Source organism: Danio rerio, chromosome 16, assembly GCF_052040795.2.
Source record: "Danio rerio strain M-AB ecotype USA chromosome 16, GRCz13ab, whole genome shotgun sequence".
Classification (NCBI taxonomy): Eukaryota; Metazoa; Chordata; class Actinopteri; order Cypriniformes; family Danionidae; genus Danio; species Danio rerio.
In genome coordinates, this window is record NC_141036.1 from 28,495,971 (window position 1) to 28,523,343 (window position 27,373).

Below are 27,373 nucleotides of genomic sequence, written 5' to 3' on the forward strand. Positions count from 1 at the left end.
GAAAATGTTCCACTGTTTTGAAAATCCTGGATGAAAATTAATTTTGAGATATAAAAAATAATATAATGTCATATGTAAAATAATATAATTCTAAAAATACAAGAGCATTTTTATAATGAGCATACAGTTACGTTTTAGTCAATTATTTTACACTTATTTTATTTTGATTTTTTCAATTACAATAAAAAATGTAATTTATTTTTAATGTATTTTAATGTATTTTTAATGAAGGAAATGTGTTATTAAATTTAAAATATTTTTAACATCATACCATGAAAATTACATCAATCAAGATATTATCCATTTTATTGTTAACATAATTTAAAGGCCATCCTAAACTAAAGAAACTAAAGAAGAAATCTCCTCTCTTTTACAGTCTTTTGTTTTGTATTCAGGAAGTTATTCACACATGGTCTGTCCTATACACCAACAGGGTCTAAACTGCGCACAACCCCCCATCCCCCACCCCCCCCACCCTTTCTCTCTCTCTCTCACACACACACACACACACACACAGACACACACATACGCACACACACAAAAAAGAAAACAAACCTGTTTGTCTGGTTTTAGCTACCCGGAAATCATAGAGAGAGAGAGAGAGAGAGAGAGAGAGAGAGAGAGAGAGAGAGAGAGAGAGAGAGAGAGAGAGAGAGAGAGAAAGAGAGAAAGAGGTGAATGTCTTCAGTTCCTGTCCTCAATGTAAGAATGTCTCAAATTTAGGACCACAGTACAATCATACCACATGGATGGGAGCGATAATGGCTGAGCGAGAGCACTGGATATCTTCATGGCTGGAGTGACTGGAGTGGCTGGAGGATGGTGAATCTCATAGCACAACAGCAATATCTCAAGAATTTGAAATATTTTCTTTGTCTAGTTTTAAGGTTTGCAACTTAGTAATGAGACATGGCAAAAGGACATATAAATTTAAAACCTAATGGAGTAATACCACATTCTAGGACATCTGAAACCAAAGTGTCTGTAAGGTTTACACCTGTAGTTTGGAAAAGTGAGATTTTTTTTTATTGTGTTTGTGAAGAAAATATTTGAGGATCTTCTGAACCATGGAACTTAACGTGATCAGCACGAGATGTTATACTGGATTATGGCTGTGGTAAGATGACTATTCACTTTGAAATCATCACCTTTACAGCAGCTTTTGAGCTGTTTTTATATCATAATACCATCATCAGTGATAAAAAGTCAAAGAGTTACCGGGAAAGTCGTTTTCAGATCCATCATGTTACCTAAAAATATAATTTCTCAGAATAATGGAGACTAACTTTGACCACTTGTTCTCGTTTCCTTTTTGTTGTTGCTAAAATGACATTAATCGCAGACTTGACACTGATTATCAGTTGTTGCATGTATATAAGCCCACTTCTACATTGACTTCACCTTAATTTTGTGAAGGAAGTGAGTTATTTCAACACTATCTCAAAGGACTGTTGATGCCGACACACATAGGATCTTTAATATAAGTTGACAATTGCTCCACGTGTTGCTCATATGATGGCAATGGCTAGACGTCCAGGAACTGCGGGCCGAAGTCAAATTTCGGACACTTCTGAAACCCCATCCCAGCCCCCAACCAGCGCTGACCGTAAACTTCTGGAGAAAGTGCTCAAGAGACTGGACAAACTGCACAAACTGAGCGTTGATCCCAGGCTGGCCCTCAAAAACAGTCCTCCGTACCTCCCTGAGCTTCTGTCGGAGACGGCTATCCACCTGACAGAGGTCTGGGCGCCTTACAGGGGGTCCGCCATGGCTGTGCCCCGATGGGATGAAGGAGATTACATGAGGATCCATATTAGACACTTACTGGACAAGACAGACAGAGCTGTGCTGCTGTTCAAGGAAGGCAAGGAGAAGATGTTTGAAGAGACATCAAACTACAGGTAAGATACTATGGAGCATTTAAGTAAACAAAGAATTCTTCACAGTGAACAAGGTTTGTTAGATTTTTCAAGCCTATAAAATAAATGGTTCAGTCAATATGAACTGCTGATACTTTGAGGAACCAGAAGTGGTTCTTCTGTGGTGTTGCTGTGAAAGCCCACTTTTAAAAGCTTTATTTTAAAGAGTGAATTGGTCACATTATTTTATGTTCTTCAGGTGTTCACATTTGAACAAAATTTAGGACAGCAGTTTCCGTATTTTGACAATTTTTATATTTTGTGATTCTCGAGTTTTTTCCTTTTATTTACGGCTGTGATTTGCATTATGGGACCTCGATCTCTGCACTGTCGAATTTTGTTGTTGACAATGAAACTCTACAAGTAACCGAAGTGACTTTCATTGACATTTTAGTAGTATGAAATAGTAAAATGTATGAGAAATAATATATAGAGGAATAAGTGTGTTAAATAACAGAAAACATACTGTGATGTTAAAATGCAAGGTTTTTGTAGCGCAATATACTCTACAACACCAACCAGACAATATATCACTTTAAACTATTAAAATGTTAATAAAAACACATTTTCAAATGGGGGGGGGGGGGGGGGGGGATTAAACACAAAATACCAAAAACTGCTTTTACAGATGCTTTAAAAAGCTAGGTATGTAGATATGTAGATGATCAAATCATCAACACATTTTTGTTAAGCAAAAAAACAGAAATATTTTTTACCATAATTATGTAATTATATAAAAAATGTAATTTAGCGTATAAGAAATATTGTCAAAAGTAAACCCTATTTTGAGATCAGTGTCATTTTAAATTTTAATTTGAGATTCATTTTAATTTTTTTTTATTTTTATGCTTTGCCCATCAAGAAAGGTATTTTGATCATAAAATATTACAAAATGTTGTATGACGACTTATTCTGTTATGTTATTTAATCTTTCACAAAAAGTTAAGCCAAGCTTTCATATTTAAGCATCATTTATAAAGACGATAAGTTACTGGTGTGCATCTTGACACCAATCAATGCCACTGAAGTATTTTAAGATTGCAAGCTATTTTCAGTTAAGAAATATCAAATAAAATAAGTACGGGTCAGAAAATGTATGTGGCATTGTTGCCTATATATATCTGTTACGCTAAATAACGATGACACATTATTCCACCAATATTGTGGCATTTTGTTTTCACAGAAGTTATTTGAATATTAAATGAAGGACTTTACCAGCATACATTTTTAAGTCACAACATTTATTGAAACATTCTACTAATTTTTTACAATCTGGAATAAACACAAATGTTAATTTGATGCTGAGTTTATAGTCACACAATGCAAGAAGACATAAAACAAACAAAATCTAAACTCGCTGAACCTAACCAGTGTGTTTTAATCAGTTAAAATGACCCCATCAGTAATGTTTACATTCTTTGATTTGCATGCTATCTCGTACCCATACACAAAATCACAATGTTTTGCTAGAATATCCCTGAAAAGAATGTAAATATGAGTGTCTACATGTTCACACGCATTCAAAGAGAGCATCATGATAATCAGTTTATCAAGGGAAGAAACCAAGTTCCTAGTATACCTCACTAACTGAAACTGACTGCAATAAAATGGATTATTTTCAATCTTCAGAGAGTTGTTCCTGTTTAGACTTTGTTGAGAGGCTTGATCAAGTTTCTGGTCTGCTGTGACTACTAATGACCAGTGTGTTTAATGTTGCTTTATCATGGAAATGGAGGAAAGTTCCCTCCAGCAGTGAAGGCCAGCAGTTTAATGTTGTGTTTCAGCAGAGCGGTGTTCAATCTATTTACTTCATTATCACAAAAAAAAGCACAAAATTATTTATTTGTTATTAGTATATACTCCTCATATACTCTTCAAATACATACAGTTGAAGTCAGAATTATTAGACTTCCTGAAATAATAGCCCCCTGTGTATTTTTCCCCAATTTCTGTTTAACAGAGCAGATGTTTTCAACACATTTCTAAACTTTATAGTTTTAATAACTTATTTCTAATAACTGATTTATTTTATCTTTGCCATTATGACAGTAAATAATATTGTACTAGTTATTTTTCAAGACACTTCTATACAGCTTAAAGTGACATTAAAAGGCTTAACTAGGTTAATAAGGTAACCTAGGCAGGTTAGGGTAGTAAGGCAAGTCTCTGTATAATGAATAAATAAATAAATATATACAGTATCATACTAAATAAAGGTTATGGCCCTGTCCATACGAACACGGTATTTTCAAAAACACACTTTTTTTTCTATGCGGTTGCACTGTTTGTACACACGAAAACGATGTTAGGTGACTGAAACCAAAACTTTCTAAAAAAAAAACTTCGGCCAGGATAAAGATTTTCCAAAACCTTTGGATACTATAACTGGAGTTTTCATCTCATGATGTCAGGTGCCTGCTGTCTACTTCTTTCTGATTGGCCAAGACAGCTGGGTTAACATCAAAAGCGTAAGAAGTTACTAAGGCAAAATTCCACACATTTAATAATAATATTGATAAAAATAACTCCTTATTTAGTGCTTTTCTGGACACTCAATTTGCTTTACACATTTTGGGGGCGTGGGGGTGCAGCATCCACCTAGATGACGCGACGGCAGCCATATTGCGCCAGACTGCACACCAGCTGATTGGTGGAGAGGAGACAGAGTGATAAAGCCAAGTATAATATGGGGATTATAATGGAGGCCATGATGGACAGAGGCCAGTGGGCAAGTTTATTCAGGGTGCCAGGGTTAAACCCCTACTCTTTTTCAAAGGACATCCTGGGATTTTTAATGACCACAGAGAGTCAGGACTTTGGTTTAATGTCTCAACTGAAAGACGGTCCCCATCACTATACTGAAGCGACCATGTGATAGTTGCAGAGAGCTAGCTTTTAGCATTTGCGCCAAATGCATTGTATAATTTGTGTCCTTAAACCCGCGGGCCAGTAATCCGCCTCTGTTCTCACGTTTCCATTGATTTGTATGAAATCTACTTTTGCAAATACTTATTAATTTCCCATTTGGTGTGACCCCAGCATAAAAGTGTCACTATTGTCACCTATAGGTTCGACATGTCCTTAACATCCATCATAGTGCATTTTAGTATTTTCATGTGGATGGAAATGTTATTAAAAATGAAAGGGTGGAGAAAATTGTTTATAAAAATAACCGTGAATGTGTAAACATGGCCTGAGTTGACTGAGTGCGAAATCATGAGAGTTGTCTTCATTATATCCTGACACAGAAATCGTGTTCATAAATGAGCTACAGTATTGAAAACTTATGATCGTACTGTAGTTGTAAGAAGCACTAAGGCAGTACACACCAAGCTGATTGGTCAGTGTTACTTTTGCTGCATTTCTCGAATATTTGCAAAATATATGCAAACAATATGGCTTATTAGATAATCAGAAAATCCCACCGTGGCGAGTAATAAGTACTGTGAAAATGGTACTAAATGCTGCTTTGTTTATGGTTTGTATGTGTGCATCAAATGTTCTGGTTTGCCTTTGTGGAATGAGAAAATAGATTACTGGCTCATGCGTGTGAGGACAGAAACATCTTCTCACCTAGACACAGAACATATGCTCTCATTTAGTTGGTTTTTGTCTGTTTGTTGTGTTCACTGTAGCATTTTGGTACAGATGGAACCAAATGCGGTCGATGCGATCTGATAACACAGTTGGCTTTTGTCGCCACTAGCTCTTTGCCATTAACTTGGTGTGTCCCGGCGAAAGCCGTCAAGCGATTTTAGACCACTAAAGCAGTTGCTGATGAAAGGCAAGCGTGACATGGGACAAAAGTAGCATAAGGCAATAAGCATGGCTTTTATACTGTATCATGCAAAGTATATTTTAGGTTTTTTTTCATAATGCTGCTCTGTGCAGTCTAATAAAACACACAACATATTAAAGCACCTTTGTTGTGTGGTAACATTAGGATGGTGGCAAGGTCCCTGTCACTAGTTAAAATAGCCTATTTCTGTGGATTTGAACATTCCTCAAAACATTCAGGATAATGTAAATACATAAGTCAGCAAAATATGTTCAAGTGGTTTTTGGATATTTAGTTTTTTTATACCTTACATATTGTATCTTTAAGAATATTAGACAGTTGTATTCATAGATGTGTTCATCACAGCAACAAATGACTGAAGACTTAATAAACTGCTTATTGTCAAACATAAATGTGTTCAGAAGATAATCTGATGATAATCCACTTCATGTCTGAAATATTGATTCTTATTTCTTCATAGGCCTGTTTGTTAAAACTTTACAATCAGAGTCACTATTTGTTAACAATAAAAATAACTAGCATTTATTGATCTTAGGTAATGTTAATTTCTTAGTCAATAAATATATATAAAATCAAAAGTCGTATCTGTTCAATTGTATTTTAAACTTACATAAGCACCATAACTTCAGTAATAGATGTTGCAATTTATTATCAATATTTTTTTAATTTACTTTTGCTGTTTTTGCATTTATTGTGATAGGAAGATTGACAGGAAGGGAAGTTGTAGAGAAAGAGTGGGTTGGGATTGGTATAAGTCCACGAGATCAATCTAGTACTTGAGACCTCGTAGCACAGTTGCACTATATTGTATGTTGGCACACTGACTACTCATAGTTCTGACAAATGTAGATATTTCTTACAGTTTATGTTAGCTAATGCATTAATAACATTTTCTAATGAGACATTTTACTAAAGTGTTACCTATTATAACTTGATAATCCTTATGCAAATTAATTAGTGTTAAAACTATTGTTCACTCTGATCATCAACATATCTCATGATAAAACCATACATTGTGGTAAACTCATAATTATCGCAACGAAAATGTGATACATACACTCTATGCCTAGAGCCAGGTGATTACATTCATCATTCTCTACATTTATCTTCAAGTAACATAATGAGCCATAACAAGTGGCTTGTTCACATTGTTAGCAAATTGGCTTCTCTTTTGTGTGAACTTGAATAGCATGAGCGACAAGTCACAACAGAACCGTTACTTTCTGCTTGACCTGCATTTTGTTCAGTGTATCCCACAGCATGTCCCAACTAGACATGTGGTGTAGAAATAAAAGATCTGAAGAAAAACCAGCAATACCTGTGTGTACCATTCTTGAAATGAACACACTCACACGAACACACTCACATGCATGCCCATACACACAAATATATGCACAAATATACGAACAAACACATGCGCACACAAATCTGTTTAATATATCCCCTAAATAAATACAATAGTTCACATCCTAGTTCTCAATTTTATGAAAAACATGATATTCTGCAATCATGAAAAGCTTTTTTATTCTTTAACAAATGGTCATAAAACTAAAAGTTTTCTTTAATAAATAGATTTTTTTCCAAAGCTGCTGTAAAAACAGTCTAATCTTATTAAAAACAAAAGAGTATAAAAAACTAAATAAATATGAGTTTTTTTTCAACCACTAATAAGCATTGTACAGCACTTTTCAAAACACATCACATTGCAGCCAAACAAAAGTCTATGCAGAGTAGACATAGGACATAATCGGTTTTAGGGTTTAAGGTTTTGTTAAGTCAAGGTTTTAAAAGCATTAAAACCTTCTTTTATACCGTTCCTAAGGTATTTGTAAGTTTTGTTTTTTTACAACTATTTTCTCGAGTTATTTTAGGGCAACCATAAAAAAAGGACCCTCCACATCACTTACTAGTCAGTCCATGATTTAGGAAACATCTGAAAAATCTCTTATAAACCAACATCCTGCACACTTTAGAGCTGAACAGTGCAGCGGTTTACTTTATATCGAAGGAAAAGAAAGATATCCAAAGATGTATTTTCAAGTTGAAAAGAAATCTGTGTTTTTGAAACGAATTAAGACTGCAGAAGTCAATGACTTATTTAAATTATTTAGCCTGACATTTATTGTTTTAAAACATTTGAATTGTTAAAATATCTACCATGTTCAATGGAGAAAGAGCTGTTGTTTTTTTTACCCAGACATTTACAAAAAACTTATTTTAGAGCAGTATTTACAATACTGTGATATTGTGAAACAGTGATATTTTTACCCAAGGTTATTATACCATCAGAATTTTATACCAGCCTATGCCTAATGCAGAGCAAACTGCAGCAAAAAACCCCTCTGTTTTCAGCATTTTCTTTACATGCTAACAAACTAATTTCAAATCTGTTAACTATAGTTTAAAGACAGACTAAATTCCATGCATTTTGTTCCATATTTATCTATAACAGAAAAAATCTTAACAGAAAACGATAGAAGCATTCCAAGCCAATTGCAATTTCAGCTAAAACCTCCTATTTAGACATTTTTTTATGACCTTGTTTTGAACCATGAGAAGTGATTAGGAGGCGATTGTGCACCATTTCTCAGTTACATTAATTCCAGCAGGCACAAGACGTCAACATCACATCAGACTGACGTTGCACGTTTGTTTAGAAATGAAAATCGGCTTGATGTCAGAACCCAATGTCAGACCGATGTTAATGTTCAGCATCTGACAGATGTTGCATTTTGGTTACATTCCAATGCAACCTAAAAACAACAAAATATTAATGTCTGATGATGTTAGAGCTTAATGTTGGGTGGACGTTACCACTATGATGTCTATCAGGCATTGGATTTGATTGCCATTTGGTTGCCATACCTGATGAATAAAAGTCAATATTTGACATCAACATGACGTTGGTTTAAGATATTTGCTCGGTGTTAGATTTTGGTCACTTTCAAACACAACCTAAAATCAACAAAAATCAACGTCATTACACGTCAGTATTAGATGTCAAAAAAACATTGTCCTTAGATGCTGACAACCTAAATCTAACCTAATGTTAATGTCTTTTGAGGTTGTGTGTCTGCTAGGATAGCACAAATTATATGACAACACAGGTGAAATTTGGAAGCTTTGATGATAACGGAACTACAAACGCACAGAATTGTGTATGTAAGGAACAGAATTACCGCACAAACCTGTTACAGTACATGTGAGCAAATGTAGTTCAGTTCTGCATGTTGGTGATCTAGTTTGGGCAACCAAGGCTGTCTTGGTTGACGGACAGTGTAAATGTGTGGTGGAAAATTTCAGAATAGGCCAAAGGAAAATTTAGGTCTCAGAAGCGCTGTGCTTTTTCTGCAAGATGCTCAGAGAAAAGGTAGAAGATGAAAGGAGGCTTTTGTGGCTGAGCTACTGGAGATAAAAGTAGAAACACGGCGGTCATAATGTGTGAATGGAAAAACATGTTGTGCATGAGCCACAGTTGGTCAATTTAACATTCAGAGTTCATTCATATGCAGCTTTTTGCAGTAGGCCACGTTATGCAGAAATGAATATTAATTACTAATCGATTGTATAATCTGTTATTGAATTTTTGGCTGCGGTGCTTTCTTCAAATATAAATTACGATGGCATTTTTAAAAATAGAGTGCATATTATGTGACACCTGTTGTGCCCTTTTAAATAAAAAAATAAAATAAAAATATTTTTTAAAATTTAAATAAATTTAATTTAATTTAATAATATAGAATTTTCATATAATACAATATATATATAATTATAACTGTATTTAATGTGTAATTTATTTTCTTGTAATTATTTCAAAAATAATTATATTACAAACAGCGTACAAAATTCATCACTATATGAACTTTAACATTGTGTATAATTTTACAAATAAACAACAAATCCTGATGGAGATTAACCAAATGAAGGAAAACATCCTGAATGAATGAACAAATAAATTAGGAAATGAATAGAAGCAATATAAAGGAATGAATAAGTATTACTACTAGATATACAGTATAATACACATATATGTGGTATAATGTATATCAAAGCAAAAACCATGTGCTGGTGTGCTAGAAACAGCAGTTTAAACAGAGATTTACATCCAAGCTAAAATAATTAGCGTATTTAAAGTCTATAGTGTGCAGTTTTCTATGTGAATAGCTGTAACAGATGAGACTGTTGATCTGTAACTTGCAAAGGATGCTGATGTTAAAGACCTCTTTGATCAATTAGTAATGGAAAATGCTGTCAGTCAACCACAAACACTCAGGACAGGATGTTTGAGTGTGTACAACTTCCTGTTCATGTACTTAGAGTGCATTGTGCCAGTTTTTTTGTTTCTTTCTTGGGCGCAAGTTTGTACATATAGGAATATATTGTGTATAGGTTGTTGACATATTTTTCAAGTGCACACAGCTCTCTTGTGTAGCTGCTTGTATCTTTTGTGTTCATTATATGAATACAAATGTATTATAAAACTAATATTTGGTTGTTTAATGTTTTTTTGTTATTGTGCTTATGTCTTTTTCAGGAGAAACCTCACTAAGTTGTCGCTCCTCTTCAGCCACATGTTGAATGAACTACGAACAATATTTCCTGGAGGACGATTTCAGGGAGATACTTACCGAGTTACAAAGACAGAGGCCAAAGAATTCTGGAGGAAAACTTTTGGACACAAGTATGAAAGATTATTTACTTGGGTATTATTTACTTTAATGGGGCCATGAACAGAATTTTTTGTTTCTTTAATGTTTATATACAAGTTATAAAAACTTACCATTCATCTATTATACATTTACTCAATGTGCATTAACATTTGAATGAGCTTAAAAACAATTCTGCACATGCACAAATGTACACTGCATACAGGTCATCTATGCAGTTATTAGTGAATGAGACCCAGTTTTACACACATTTGTGTGTTAAATCATCCAGTATAGACATCACTACACCATCTTTCACTTGAGGTCTCTGTAAAAAACCTGAATCAAACTTTCTTGTTTAAAAATAAATAAAATGAAAGTAAAATGAAGTGAACAAGGAAATCATATTTTACTGTGTTATAAAAAAACTGTTAATTGGTAGTTGTCTATAGCTTGTGATTTATAGGTGTTTACCAAGACATTCAAACTGCATCATGTGACCTTGATCTCTGCATTGATAGCTTTTAATGTTGAAAATTTAACTCTTAAACAAATTAGTGACTTTAGTATTTTGAATGATTTTCTGTTAGATTAGATAATAGATTTCCCCTTGTTATGCTTTAAACGGCATCTATGATGAAAATCATCTTTTGTAAGCTGTTTGGACAGAACTGTGTGTATGTATAATTTGTCCACAGTCATGTTGGAGTGATAGAAACACAATAAGTCTCTTTTTTAAATTTCCTGATGTTATAATAGGATCCAAATCCCTCTCATTTTGAGGCCCACTGCAACGTGACGTAGAAGTGCTGTTTTCCCTGCCCACCAAATTGATTGACGGCTGCGTATTAACACGTCCCTGTAGTAACATGTATTATCATATCAGCAAGACAGGATGAGCGCAAATCAACTGGGATTAACAGATCTGTTCAGCTCACTATGATCATCAATCTTCACCAAATGTGATTAAGAATGAGTTTTACAAGTTTAAAACATAAAACAGTACACGTTTGTAATGAATTACAGCGATTTACCTCAGCTTTACTACTGAAGTATCAGCACAGCCGCGTGTCAGTACAATTATAAAAGAAGATGCTTCAATCCCCGTTTGTGGACGTTAAATCAGGTTTATTTTGTACATCAGCACAACTGTACAGCAGTGTCGATTAACGTGTATACTGTCACAAAAACAGTGCAAAGTTTAACACGTGTGCTTGGTGTGTGTCTGTGTGTTTGTGCTTGAACTTTGTAACAACATTTTGTGTGAGTCATCGTCACAGAAAGGCTTGAATTAACTCCACAACAAATACATCAAGCAATCATTGGGAAAGGTCTAAGATACAACTAATGAAAATCTGGAATTCAAACTAATCAAAACATTGAGAAAATTGCCTTTAAAGGTGTCTAAATTAAGCTTTTAGCAACACACTACTAATCAGTAAGTTCTGATACATTTACAGTTAGTAATTTACATTTTATTTTTCACAAAAGGGCGTCTTTATTTAATTTTCTTGGCATGCAGACATTTTTAAAATTTTGACCTACATATTTTGGCAATTCCTGAAAATATACTCATGCAACATAATACTGGTTTTGTGGTCCAGGGTGACATTTACCCAGAACCTGAACTGTAAAAAGTGAAAACAAAAAAAACCTTGTACACCTAAATGTCACGATCACCAGTGATCGACTTCAGGCAGATCACTAGTTAACTATACATCAAAAATAACAAACTACAAATCCCATCATGCCATTTCACACACACCAGTTGCCGATCACCTGGTGAATTGCTGAGAGGGGTCTGGCTGCAGACCTGGTGCAGTGAGATCTGGGCTGCATCCAATGCTTTTTAATAGGCTCACCTAACCCCACCCCTAACCCTATCCATCACAGTGACGTCACAAGCTCCATTTGAGTGCATTGTGTCTGACATTGCATCGCTGTGTGATGCAGTCTCAGCTTGCATCAAAAAGGCTGCATCCAGATACTATTGTAATCGCTGGTGATCAAGACACTAAACCAGTGATATAGGGCCCGAGGGCCAAATTGCCCCGTGATAACTTTTGATTTGGCCGGCCATCCCATCTGAGAAGAAAGGAAGAATGATGGAGATGTTTCGATGATTTATTTTTAACTGAAAATAAATGTTTCAATTAAATGGCGTAAATTAATCAGGCTTTGTTTAAATGTACACACTGTCACCTGAAAATGGATGATAAATGAAGTTGATGAAGAACGATGTTTAATGTATTCAGCATTGAACTCCACTGTGTTATAAATGTGATTGTTTATGTTTTTATCGCAGTTATAATTTTTAAAAGTTATACTGCATTAGTTAATATGATTTAAAGTAATGTTTTCTATTTATTTAAAAATATTATTAAATAAATTAGGAAAGTACCCATGGCAACTTTGATTTAATATAGTTTGGTATGTTTACCTTTGAACCAAGGCTTTCAATGATATTTGGTTTTGGCCCTTCATGGTTTTGGCCCTCTGTACTAAACCTACACCTTGTTACAACTACACCTATAATTTCTTAGGAAGCAGTGTCCAGGAAGTTTTGAAATACACAGAAACTATAATGACGTCAATATGTCAGTAGATCAAGGGAAATTTGAAGTCACTTAAATGTATGTTGTAGACAAACCTTTTAGATGTATTTCTGGCCAATGATTATCTCTGTCTCTTTTAGGTGTATAGTGCAGTGGAATGTTTTTAAACAGCAGCTGAAGAGGGTACATTACTTTGAAGAGGGAATGGAGGCCATGGCTTTGAAGTCCACAGTTGATCTAACCTGTAACGATCACATATCCATCTTTGAGTTTGATATTTTCACCAGACTTTTTCAGGTATTATAAGTTTGAGAGATTCCATGAATACAGTTTTTTTTGTTACTTATTAGATCTGATTTTAATCGTAGAAAATAAAATTTGCATGATGACAAATAATTTTAACCCCATCAAAAAGGCATTTTAAACTGTTTGAATTTTTGACTGTATTTAACAATTAAATTATACAATACTGTTGTCTAATAGGCCATTGTGCAAAATATAAACAAGCCTAAAATGATAATTTTAAAAGCTTTTTTATATTTTTAAAAATTTTACTATTTAGGTAAAAACTGTTCAAAGAGCACCTATTATGGATGAAATAGGGTCATATTTTGGGTGTATGGGTCTCCAACAACAGTCTAATATGCATGCAAGGTCAAAAACACTTTTGTTGTCTTTTAATATGCATTTATTTTTACCTAAATATTCCAGCGTCTCATTCAGAAATTCATTAGTTCCCAAACCCCTCCTTAGCGCGAAGCTAATCTGCGCTAATTGGACCGATGACAGCCTGTTGCTATTGGTCGACAGCGTTCAGCTGTAGTCTGTAGCAGTAGTCTTTTCTGATCCTTCCTTCAACAAACGGCCGATGAGTTATCCGTTGTAAGCATGTAGATTTCAGAAGCACTCAAACAGCACAAGGCTGGGCTATAATGCTGAGGTAATGTTGGAAAAATAAACCTCAACCACTGACTCTTCACAGTTTCATCTTTGTTAGAGAAAATTGCACTAACTTTCCCTCACACTTCCAGTAATATTTAGCTGAGCACAGCATTAATTCAACCGGCGTCTGCCACAGTGTAGGCGGGACTGCAGATTTCAATTTTCCCAGGTTTGGGCATGCAACAACCGGGCGGGGCTTAAGTCTTGTATCCACAACATGCCGAAACGGCTCAAGACTCATTATCAAGACGATTCATTTAAAGTGCTAGGAGTCGACACTATTATAAATGAATCAATAGTTTTAAACACTATCATTGTCATTCTCAAAAACCCAAAATAGGGGCTCTTTAATAAACATGTGAGGCATTACTTCATCATTCGCAACCTGACTTTTCATTTTTTTAAATGGCTTTTGTTTTAAATCAATAATCATTTAATCAAATTAAAATTCAAGGATTAAACTGAATCCCTCTGCCCTAATGCTGTAATGTACATCTCCTATTCATATTTATTACAGTAAAAACTTAAAATATTATTACATATTTAATCATTTTAACCTCCTTATTTACACTATAACAAATTTATTGACGTTTTGCCTAAAACATTGTAATTTCAGTCTATTGATGAATAATTTCTCTCTGTATTATGTAATATTAATATTCAATTTAATGTTGACAATGTTGGAAGCTTTGACCAGTGATGTGTTGCAGCTGGAAGGGCATGCACTGCGTAAAACATATGCTAGAGTAATTGGTGGATCATTCTGCTGTGGCGAACCCTTAACAAATTAGGGACTAAACTGAAGAAAATGAATGAATGAATATTAGCCTAATGGAACGTGAATAGAATATAAAACAAATAAAATACATTCAGAATATATTTCTTATATGTATATTCTTGTGCTCATGGAAAGTGCCAGTAATGCATCGATTCCTCTTTTTTCATTTTCTGTGAACGACTTATTCATGCATGTAATGTTTGATTTTCCCTTATAGCCTTGGTCAACATTAATAAGGAACTGGAACCATTTGGCAGTAACTCATCCTGGATATATGGCTTTTCTCACCTATGACCAGGTCAAGGCTCGACTGGAGCACTACAGACATCGTCCCGGCAGGTGAGACATATATGGGTTGTTGTAATTTAGATTTTTGCAAAAAGACCGAGAAGCAATAGTTATGTTTATGTAGTTTAAAGTCTGATGTTTGAGAAATTATAAGGGTCACTAAATGTATAAATTCTTTCACTGTTTTTTTGTACTCTTTACTGAACTGTCTGTATTGTAATAACATGGTGTAACATTTCGGGCCCTATCATACACCCGACTCAATGTGGCGCAAGGCGCGGCGCAGTAATCTTTTGGTAGTTACAACTTGGCGCAAGAGTCGTTTTGAGGCGTTGCGCTACGCTGTTTAACTAGCAAATGCATTAGCGCTCATATATGCGCCCATAGGCGTTCTGGTCTAAAAAGGAAGGCGTTCTGAGGCGCACTGCTTGCGTTTTAGTTTTTGAAACTAAAATAGATTTTTCATTAGACCAAAACTATCTAAAATCCGGTGCAGAGTTGCGCCTCTCTTACACACTGCTTAATACGCACAAGAGAGCAATGGGCAAATATCTTTACTTATGAAAAAATTTAAATATTAAGGGAATATATATATAGGATATAATAAGAATAGATATAGGATATAAATATAAAGGATTGAAATATTATAAAACATATTATTTTCTAGCTTACATAAATATGAAAAATCACTGCTTTTATGTCTTCTTCATCTCGGGAGGCTTTTTCAGTTCATTCATAACAATTTGCTTTTGTATGTTATTAATATTAGCAGTATTATTTATTATATCCATATTTATGTTTGTTTTATTAAAAACAAGCTTAGATTTGCCCACCTGTCAGGTTTTAGACCATATGGGGCACAGCATGTGTTTTAGGATATAACTCAGGTTTTTGAGCACACTTCGTTAATATTGTTCATTTATTCGTTTGCTGGAAATTAGAACTGAATTTAGAAATAGCTTTTAAACGAATATTTGCGCTTAACAAACGCAATTAATTATTTATAGACTAATTGATGTCTGTGCATAAAGGTTTCCCTATCCAAGAGCGAAATTGAAAGTAGATCCATCTCTCATTCTCACGCAGTAGATGCTCTGTTTAACAGTTTTCTGTTAAAAAAAAAAACTGTTAACTGTTAACTGTTTGCTAGTGAAATGCTCAGTTTTTCCACTTAGACTTACTTTGCGTCCTGTAAATAGCGAATGCGCTTATGGCACGACGCAGCTGGCTCTTAAAGGGAATTGGAGATGAGACTCTAATTGATTTATTCTCAAAACACACCTATAACTCATTAAGAAAATAAACTCAACCCTTTTAGACCATGCGCCACGGCGTAAAGCAGATTTTCCCATCCTTAAATTAGCAAAAATGCATTTCGACACGCCCTGAAAGCGTTTGCGCCCTGCGTTTTGCGTTCTGCACATGGACTGTCAAAATAGAGCCATTCAAAAATTAAGAAAGATTTTAGTCCTAATAATACACAAAAAGTTTGAGAGTTATCTATTTTCATTGTTGCACCCTTTTTGTTTTAGGTCACACTTTATTTTGATGGTTCGTTTGTTGAATATAAGTTACATTTCAACTATTTCTCAGTAGATTATAAGTAGACTGTTAGGTTGGGGTTAGGGTTAGTGTAGGGGCAGTATCAACAGATATTAAGCAGACAGTCTACTAATACTCAAATGGACCATCAAAATAAAGTGTTACCTTGTTTTATATGAAATTATGAATAATATTTCCATGAATTGTCAGACATGTTGGAAATATTTAATAAACAGCGGTGTCACACAAAAAACAAAACGTAACAATTTTAAAGTTGATCCAAATAAAGTTAACTGGTGCACGTCATGGACTTAACAGTGGGCTTCAGTCACATGATCTTGAATGGGGTCCTTCAACTAATTAAAGTTTTCATATAAAATTAGCATATAGTGCCACACCAGAGGACATTTTAGTGATAAAATTTATCAAGTTTATATGTTTTCACATATTATGGCATTTTACATGGCATTTACTAAAATAGCCACTTGTAAAATTAGACCTAAGGTAGCATTAATAATTTTTGCTATTTTGATTTTAAATTATAAGAGCTGTAATTTACTGAACTATGCTTCAGGCGGTCTCAACAAAGGACAGTTTTGAGATTTTGCTCAAAATGTAGCAAGACATGCAATTTTATAACATGCCATGGCCATATCACTCTGCAGCCCACTGAAGCTAAGCAGGGCTAAGCCTGGTCAGTACCTGGATGGGAGACCACATGAGAAAACTAGTTTGCTGTTGGAAGTGGTGTTAGTGAGGGCAACAGGGCACGCTCAACCTGTGGTCTGTGTGAGTCCTAATGCCCCAGTAAAGTAAAGTGGACACTATACGGTCAGCAAGTGCCCTCTTTTAGATGAGACGTTCTGATACTCTGTGTATACTGTAAGGGTATAACCCTGTTGTCCTGGCCAAATTCACTCCATCGACACTTACCCATCATGGCCTCCCAATGATCCCTATCCTCTGAATTGGCTCTACCCCTGTTTTTCTACTACAACCAAAGCTGGTGTGTGGGGAGCGCACTGGTGCTGTTGTCCTGTGTCTGCCGCCTCATTATGCTGCACACTGGTGGTGGTGTGGAGAGAACCCCCTTATGATTGTAAAGAACTTTGTGTATATGGCCATACACAATAACTGCGCTATATAAATACACATAACAGTACATTAAATTACAACAAGAGGTACATGGAAGATAAATAAATGTAATTATATAAATTAATTATATTCATTTTTGTCATGTACTATCATGTTTATGCATGTCATGTTTACTGTCCTGTGACAGTAAAACAGCAAATCTGGTAAATGAGCATGCGTATTTAATAGCATGATGTCTTATTACATATTTTAGTTGTCAAATGGTTGGTTTTAATTTGCCTTAGTTTTAATCCATTTATGTATTGTGGTTTAGACTCAATCTGGCATTCTCTGTACGTCCACAGCTACATCTTTCGTCTCAGTTGCACACAGATGGGTCAGTGGGCCATTGGTCATGTGACCAGTGATGGAAGTATTGTGCAGACCATTCCCCAGAATACACCTCTCTACCAGGCACTCATACAAGGTTTCAGGGAAGGCTGGTGAGTTTGTAGTCTAATATTATTTCAGGAAAAAACTAACGGTAATTGTATCTGAATTGTCAGTTACAATCTGAAATATTTGTCTTTGCAGCTACTTATACCCTGATGGTCGTGATGTGAATCCTGACCTCAGCAGCCTGTGCAGTCTAGTTCACAAGGGACGAGTCAAAGTCACAGAGGTAATAGAAAACTATTAAATCAGCGTTGACAATGACTTCTGATTGGCTTAGGTCTTTTATCTTTTAATATTAATGTTTTAAACTCTTTCTTCTCATTTAAACTCATTCTTCAGAGGAAATCGATTAAACCACTCCAGTTCATGAAGATATGTTTTAGCATATTTTTATGACTGGTTTAAAGCCTCTGAGTTTTGGATAAATAGAGAGTTCTGAAATCAGATTTTCATGTATTTTTATATGAATATAAGTTTTTTATTTTAACTCATTGTGATGAATTTGAAATTAAATGAATTTGAAAACACAGTTAACTGTCTGACCTCTCCCCTCTTTAATCAACAGATTGCCACAAACACTTTTGGCCCACTTTTCAAATGCATCTTTTTACTTCTATGTAAAAAATCCTTTGTTTCCATTCTTTTTTCAGGAGCAGTATGAATTATATTGTGAGATTGGTAGCACGTTTCAGCTCTGCAAAATCTGCACCGAACGAGACAAAGACACTCGCATTCAGCCCTGTGGGCATCTACTGTGTCAGCCCTGCTTGACTGGCTGGCAGGTATATCATGTGCAAACCTTTACATTGCTCCTATTCACACTCACACAGCAATTATAGTGAGGTTACACCCAAAACCCACATTCAGAACAGCTATTTTTTGTTTTACTTCGTTGGTGCAAAACATTATAAACAGAACCCTTTCAAATACAATAAACCATTAACATTAACTAAAAATTGAGCACTTGCCTAAAGCCAGGTATTTCAGAAAACAGCAATGCATGAAATATAAAGTTTACCACACTGTCATGCAACATGACCTGACAGTTTGGCTTAGGCTTCCTGCCTTTGTTTGATGTGTGACTGATTTTCCACTTCTCTCAGGTATAAGTCACACTTTCATTGCATGCTGAGATAACATTTACCTTAGAGAAAAGAGGACGTGATGAGTTTCTGTAGTCCTACATCTTTAAATATAACACATTGCGTAACTCATTCTAGCTAGAGCATCGTGTCTTTTCATGTATTGTGCATTACCTTGCTGAAGTAGTATGTTCAATTTTGTCTGTCATTTTTTCTAACCTTCAGAAGTCAGATGGACACACATGCCCTTACTGCCGCTGTGACATTAGAGGCACAGAATCCATCCTCATTGAGCCCTATTTGCCTATTCGAGACAAAAGGGCAGAAGAGGTGGAGGAAGATGATGAAGATGATGATGATGATGAGGAGGAGGATCATGAGGATATTGAGCTAGTGATGAAAAAGCTGGCATGTATGAAGAAGGTATGAATATGTTATTGTGAATTTAGGAGATCTTTGCTAGGCCTGTTCACATTTTAAAGTCTGCCTGAACCGAACAGTGCTGCCACTTTTATTTCAGTATGTTGATTTATTTTTAACTGATAGTGAATATTGAGGCTGTTTTTTATTTTTTATTGGGGCTTTCTTTTTGCTTATCATTCCCTTGTAGCAAACTAACGGTAAGAGGGGCGTGGTTAAGAATATAAGAGAGGCGTGTGAAAGAATGGAACAGTGTGTGAAAAAAACAAAAACAAACAAAAGCGTTGTGAATTTTGGTTCATTCTAAACTCCAAGCAAAGTTTGTAGGTAATTGAGTAAACATTTCTAGTGCTAATACTTCCTAAACGCTTCTTTAACACATTTTTTCATATTTACATTTATCTTTCATATTTACTTACTGGTCTTCGTCTGATTGTATAAAAATAACAAGCAAATTCTTTATAAGTGTTCAGTTTTGTATACTTGTATACAGGACTTGACATTAACTTTTTTTGATCACCAGCTACTGTGGCTAGTAGTTTTCCAACACTACTAACCACTCCCCATTTTCACTAACCCCAATAAATATATTTTATATGCAGATATTTGACTTTGGCATGCTAAAATTACTTGATTTAAATTTTGTGTTATGTTTATATGCCTTTTTTTATTTCCCATGATTTTTTGGTGCTCAACACTAAGGATTTACCTTTTTTTTCCTCTGACCACACCAAATTAATTATTTCCTTGTCATTTAATATTTTTTAAATGTGTCAAAACAGGCTAAATATAGCTGTGTACATACACTTTTATTCTACGAAAAATTTCTTAAAAAACAATTGACATTTAAAAAATATATTTAAATTTATTTAAAACTATGCACAGTAGTTTGTACAGGCTAATTGTCCCAAATCATCAGCTAACTACAGATAAATGGGGAGTTATTTTGCTGTTAATGCAATGTTATTTTAAAGGATAATAACTAAATCATCATAACAAAAATAACTGTAAGCAAAAGAAAGCAGGTTAAAAACATTCTGTGCGTGACAGTGAATGGGTGATCCCTCGTTCCATTAATACCATTAATAATCTATTCAAAGAATTGATTTCTTGAAAGCAGCCGAATTGTGGGTGCCCGAGCACCATTTGCATTTCCAAGCATGGTTGTCTTGCACAAGGAAAGGGGAGCTTTTAAGCACTCGTGTGCTTCATATCAGCTGTGTCCCACCTGTGTCTCACTGTGCACCTGATCATCCTCTCATTTGGTATTCACCTGCTTTCTTTTGCTCACGTGAACAGTTATCAATCGTGCTGCTTCTCGATTCCAAGATCACATTTGCGCGCATATTGACAAACACTCTTAAACTAAAGTGCTAGTCTTCAGGGACAACGCAGCTCTGGCAAAGTAAAACATTTTTTCAACTAGTCGAAGTGGCTAGTAGGTGTGTCTGCTTAAACTGCCACAGCTGAAATCTACCCACATTTGGCAGGCTGGCAGGTGTTGCTGCTTGTATATTATATATTGCCAAACTGTGCTATGAAGTTGTTACTAAATGGGCTTTTTCAGACTGTAAACATAAGAATAAAAGTCTACTTTATTTGTCAAAATATCTGTCACAAATTTACTTTTTATTTGCTCTTGAACAGTGAAACAACTGTTTAAATGCAACAATATGCTTCAGTCACTGTTGTCAGTTTAAAGTATAAAATCTGATGTGAGTAAAGTAGTCTTACCATTGTAAACAATTAACACTGTATACAGTATATATGGCTCCACAAAGTGGGGTTAACATCGCTAAAACCAGATAAAAACCTATATGCTAACTCTTCTTCTGTATTGTGAAATGCAAATACAGATACAAATACAGATTACCCAGCAATCTTTTTTTGTGTTTAAAAGAAATCAAATTGACATCCAAAAACCATGGCTAAAACAAGGTTGGTCTCCCATTAAATATGTCTAACAATAGTCTATTCCCATGCTAACTGTCTCTGTTTTACTGATGCAGTGTTGTTGCTTATTTTTAAAAAATATATGGTCATATTTGCCATAACTTTGCATGATCAACTCAGAGTTCAACCGTTAAATCAACTCAGAGTTCAAGTTAAAACTCCGAGTTTGTTTCGGATTTACTGAAACAGGCCCCTTGTCTATTGTTTGTATTTTTTTTGGTTTGTTTCATCAACCACATTCACACAAATTGTCTAGATTTGACCTAGTCTTTTGAAACAAAAAATATTCAGACAAACAGGTACACACTTACATAATTGTGCTACAGTGCAATGGAGAGATTATGGGTGATTAAAGACATTATAAATAGGTAGTAAATTGGTTAGAGATTTATAAACGTATTTCTACGATAATTAGTTGTGAATCCTACTTCCATTCATAACATTTTCCTCATTATTCACTGCCTTCAAGCTTCAACCATATTTTCACATATAGCAAGATCTGCGCTGAATGCTCCTTCTAGGCAGTATTTGCTACATAGAAGTTATAACCATAATTAAAATATGAAACTGTAAAATGCTAACTGTTGGGACATTAATTGTGGTGTGCATGCTAATGATGCTTTACCTCAAAGGGTGGTTAATTATGTTTCTCTCTCATTATTACAGATATCGCAGGAGGAGTATCAAATTCCCCGTTCCAGTCTGTCACCTCCTCCCCTTCCTCCTAAAAGAAATTCATCCTCTCCATGCCCTTCTCCTAAACCACAAACACACCGATCCTTTAGCTTGGGTGCACAGGTCAGTCAGTCCATCTTGATGGTTCTATCCATAAATATGCATGCCTTATTAGTGGAATTTCAATTTTTGAGTTTTTACAACTCAGTGATGTCTGTCCGTTCATCCATGTTATGTAATTATTGATATCATTTTGTAGTTGGTAACCTGATAATAGAATAATATTGTTTCTTTTGTTAAGTGATAACCTTAAGTGGTCCATAAATGAATTCAAACTAAATCAGATGCCTTATTCTCTCAGAAAGTCAAAAACAATTCCTGGTCAGAAAACATGCGAAGGAAACCTTCCTCAAAAAGGTAAACTATTTTCAAAATAAGGAATATTTTTTTAGCTCATATCCTATCCATAAATTAGATTCTTTTCAACCATATCAAGCTTTCCAACAACTATCTGGCAATAATCTATAAATGTATTAGCATCATATCCTCTGCTAAGACATCTGTGTGAACTTGATGGGAAATGAGGTCATGCATCCACTAAAAATAACTGATATTATAAAAGGATAATAGCCTGTGGCATTGTGAGTGAAAACTATTTTCAAATGTTTCAATTAATGTCTTATTCTTATCTGCCTGAGCAAAAATTAAAGAGTAGACTATTTTAAACTATTTTCACTGTTAAACTAAGCTTATTTATAAATTAATTACGAGAGGATCACATTCTTATGATTGACCACGGTTGGTCCTGCATTAGCTAACACATGATTTACCAATCAGATGAGACCTAACACACTATAAATAACAAAAGTTTCTTACCTCAGTTATCTTCGTCTTGAAGAATCCTCTCTTCCACCCCTACTACTACTACTACTACTACTACTACTACTACTACTACTACTACTACTACTACTACTACTACTACTACTACTACTGCTGCTGCTGCTACTACTCCTCCTCCTCCTCCTCTCTTTTCCTAGATAGGGAGGCATGGCAGCTCAGTGGTAATCACAAGATCTATGCTGTGTGTAGTTTTTCTGTAATTTGTAATATATCAGAGACTGTAAGGGTCTGTATGTGTTCATAGATGTTGCAATTATTTATTTTATGTAATCGCAGACATAACAGTAGGCTATTTTGCATCATCGATCTGCAGTTACAATCAAATCATGTTCATAAAAAGGGTAGTAAAGAAAATTTATACACAAGTATTTATGTGTATAAAGCATCTGTTGTGTGAAGTGCTTGTCATATGATCATACCTGTCAACATTGGGATGTAAAAATAAGGGATATGCCCACCATCATAAGGGATGACTTTTTATGCTCATTTAGGACGAAATTAGTTGTTAGAAGAAAAAACACCAAGATCGACGTATTTAGATATTATTATTATTATTATTAATTATGTGTGCTTATCCAAGCTGTATATAATTTTGATAGTACAACCATCTGTAAATATCACCATAGTTTTTCTATAACTGCACTTTATAACTTATTCCTGTATCCTGCACTTGCTGCTATTGCACTGCTGGTTAGACCTAAACTGCATTTCGTTGCATTGTACTTGTACATGTGTAATGACAATAAAGTTGAATCTAATCTAATCTAAATTTCTGTTTAAACATGCTCACAAAACATAGACTTTTGCTCTGCTTCAAATCGTGTGTACAGAATCCGTTTGGGAAACAGCGTCTCTTTATCATTATGGAGCATATCAGCTGACAGTCATGCATCATTATATGACTGTTTTAAGGATTGCATAGGAGGGGTGACAGCACCTGTAATGAAAAAGAAGAGAAATTGCACATTTTTATATATTTTTTCCAAGGTGTTTCGTGCCTAAACAAAGCTAAAGCACAAAACAGAGTCACATTTAATAGCAAGGGGCGGCCCCTGGTGGTCCGGTGGTATGGGTTGCGTATAGTGAAGCTAGCCACCCTTCAGAGAAACACTCAAAATATGGCAGAAATACTGGAAAATACCTTTACGGGCTGATAGCGGGATAGAATTGTAAAATACATGAGAATCCCGGGAAAAACGGGAGGGTTGACAGGTATGCATATTATATGTGAACGACCCGTACAGCTTTACTTTGACATTTTCTAAAACGAGAATGACGTTGATAGAAACTTTCTGTCTACACCACGCCCACCAAATAGAACCATTGGTACACTTTTAGCAGTGGAAATGCAAGCCTGATAAAGGTTACCATATTGTACCACTCCGTGGAAACAGGCCTTAAGTGCTCTGAGGCAGGGGAGAGGCAAACAACATCATTAGCTCATTGAGAAGAGTGGGAGTGGTACAGCATGGACACAAGAGAGTCTATAAAAATCTCTAGTAACACTAAAGATATATTTGTTTGCTAGTCACTTATTAAAAAAATTTACGCTAGGGTGGTCTGAAAAGTCCCTAAATATAGTGACAAAGTCTCTTAAGTTAGCAACACTGGTGGTATGACTATACAGGTTCCGGCTTTTTGACTCAAAGCCGTTAACCTGAATTAACCGGCTGAGAGATAAAATGCCTATAGTGACCTCTTGTGGCCATTCACAAATGGAGTCAAAGCTGCAAAGTGTGAACACACCCTTGATCTCTTTCAGAATCAGTGTCTTAATACTTGTCTGGCTGAGGATTGGGTGCACATGCAAACTGAGACTGCATGCATGCTTTCAATGCCCTCGCAGTGACGTCGCCTATTGAGTGCATGTGTCTGAGACTGCATGTTGTCTGCAGCCGGATACTATTAGAGAACTTTGTCAAATGTTCGGTGCATTGCCAATATGTATGCAAATTAATGACACTTTCTGTTTTGCTTTTTCTATTTATTTACTGTCCCCATTCCAACTGGATCCAGAAGTGAGGAACATTGTGAAGACTTTCAGCCCCCTTTCCTGCCATGCGTTAGAAACAGTGGGTATCATAACCACATTCATTTATTTCTCTATGCTTATCATAAACTGTATTTTTCAGTCTTATTAGCATGACTATACTTGTGCCAGGTTCTGCTTGAGACAAACAAATATATCTTTTGCTGCTGTTGTACTGACATCTGCTGGAAGTGATTATATCTACAGTATATATACACTGTAAAAAAAAAAAAAAAACTTAATTTTACAGAAAATATCCCTAAATTTTTTACAGTAATTTTTTGTCATTTAAAATTATATGTAGAACTTAGTAAAATGACAAACAATCTCTCTAAATTCACAGTTTAACTTTAATTTTAGGTACTTTATCATTAAATACAAATTACTGACATTTTTGTTTTTTATATAGGGAAATTACAGTATTATTTATACAGTATTTTTTTTCTGTTATTTTAAAATATATTAAAAAATCCGTAAAAATTACAAACAATATCTGTAATTTAACAGCTTGACTGTTATTTTATGTACTATAAGTAATGACAAATTACAGCAATTGGTCTGTTTTATACAATAAAATTGACGTGTTATTTACACACTGCTTTTTCCTGTTTTAATGAAGTACATTTAAAATTACGTAAATTAAAGTAATAAATTGTAATTATCTGCTCTGTAAAAAAAATTAAAAAATCGTAAAAAAAGGTCAAATGACTGGCAGCTATACGGCTGCCAAACAAAAAACATAAAATTACGGTAAAATTTCTTTGTTGAAATAAAGTGCAAAGAATAATAAATCTACAGATATTTTCATTAAAATGTTTACAGAAAAACACTGTTATTTTACAGACTTTTCCTAGATTATTACGATCAAATCCGTTCAATAAAGTTACACACTAAGTGCGCTCACATGCAGCTGTTCCGGATTCTGCTGATTGCACACACACAGTCGGAGGATCATTATGAACTGATTTGATGCACTTTAAAAGCAGCATAGACCTATTGCTTAGTCTTGTTATACTGTTACTGTGAACACTGACGCGTTTCTCTTCTTTTGCCTTGCTTTGTTTGTTAATTGTTTGCGTTGTTTGCTGCCGGGACTGACCATTTGCCTGTTATTTGACCATGACTCTGGATTCCCAGCATAATGTTGCATCTGTTCGCCCCTGTGTTGACTGTTGTTTGCCTGACCATCTCTGTGTAATAAACCTGCATTTGGATCCTTTGTCAACGTCCCCTTCACGTTACAGTTCCATTTCATTTAGGATCTGTAACTGAATCATTCCATATAACTTAAACCTCTACATGTTTTACATAAACACTATTCAATAAAATGTAACAACTGTAATTTTAAAGTTCCATAGTAAATTCCTATCCGTTGTATCTCGTTTGGTGTTTTTTCCAAGTTTTTTTGATCCAAAATAAAACTGTTCAATTACGATCATGAGCATGTCTTGGCATTTTATTAAAGCTGTTTAATCGTAATGATTTAGGGAAAATTCTTTTAAATAACATTGTTTTCTCTTGAACTTTTAGTGCAGTCACTTTATTGATGGTGTTTGATCATAATAATCTAGGAAAAGTCTGTATAATTACAGTGTTTCTTTAATTGTAAAACTCTTAGTGTGTAACTTTATTGAACAGATTTGATCGTAATAATCTAGGAAAAGTCTGTAAAATAACAGTGTTTTTCTGTAAACATTTTAATGAAAATATCTGTAGATTTATTTATTTTTTTTGCACTTTATTTTAACAAAGACATTTTACCGTAATTTTATGGTTTTTGTTTGGCAGCCGTAGCTGCCAGTCTTTGATCTTTTTTTTTTACGATTTTTTTTTTTATGGTGTAGACAAAAAGCTCTGTGTATGTAATGAAACATAATTGTCAACCTCTTTAGGTGGGGTGCCCTGGGAAGGGCCTTCAGAATCTGTAAAAAGGAAGAAGAGAGATAAAAGAAGGGACAGGAAAGAGGAAGTGAGTGTGAGAATTGTGGAGGATACAACATCTCTCTCAGGAAGACACTGTCATGGGGAGATGGAAGAAAACACTTCATCCTGACAACAAAATTTAGACTTTGGACTGTAAAATGATTAAATCTGCTCAACCAAAATGGATCATATGTATCATTTTTCTGCAGATTCAGAACAGTCATGTAAATAGGAATGTTAGTTACGTTAATTTTTGCATTGACAACACTTTTTAACATGTTTAAGTTCTACCTCATGTCTACTAAATGTTTAGAGAAAAGCATTGTTTGATAGAGGCCGCACAGAATAATTGAGTCAAAAAAATAAATGCCTTGTTTTAGATCTTTTTAAAA

General features: G+C 34.8%; 1 protein-coding gene across 8 annotated transcripts; it reads left to right on the forward strand.

The window, feature by feature from the left end:
* Window positions 1-643: 643 nt before the first annotated feature.
* cblc (Cbl proto-oncogene C) lies at window positions 644-27,373 on the forward strand. Of its 8 annotated transcripts, none has more exons than XM_087286067.1 (13): window positions 644-822; window positions 1,043-1,901; window positions 10,253-10,399; window positions 13,060-13,216; window positions 14,857-14,978; window positions 17,909-18,046; window positions 18,138-18,225; window positions 18,650-18,781; window positions 19,307-19,504; window positions 22,121-22,252; window positions 22,491-22,546; window positions 25,046-25,101; window positions 26,951-27,373. In XM_087286067.1, exons 2-13 carry the CDS (start codon window positions 1,513-1,515, stop codon window positions 27,109-27,111), a joined length of 1,776 nt encoding a protein of 591 aa, XP_087142193.1. In that variant the 5' UTR covers window positions 644-822; window positions 1,043-1,512; the 3' UTR covers window positions 27,112-27,373.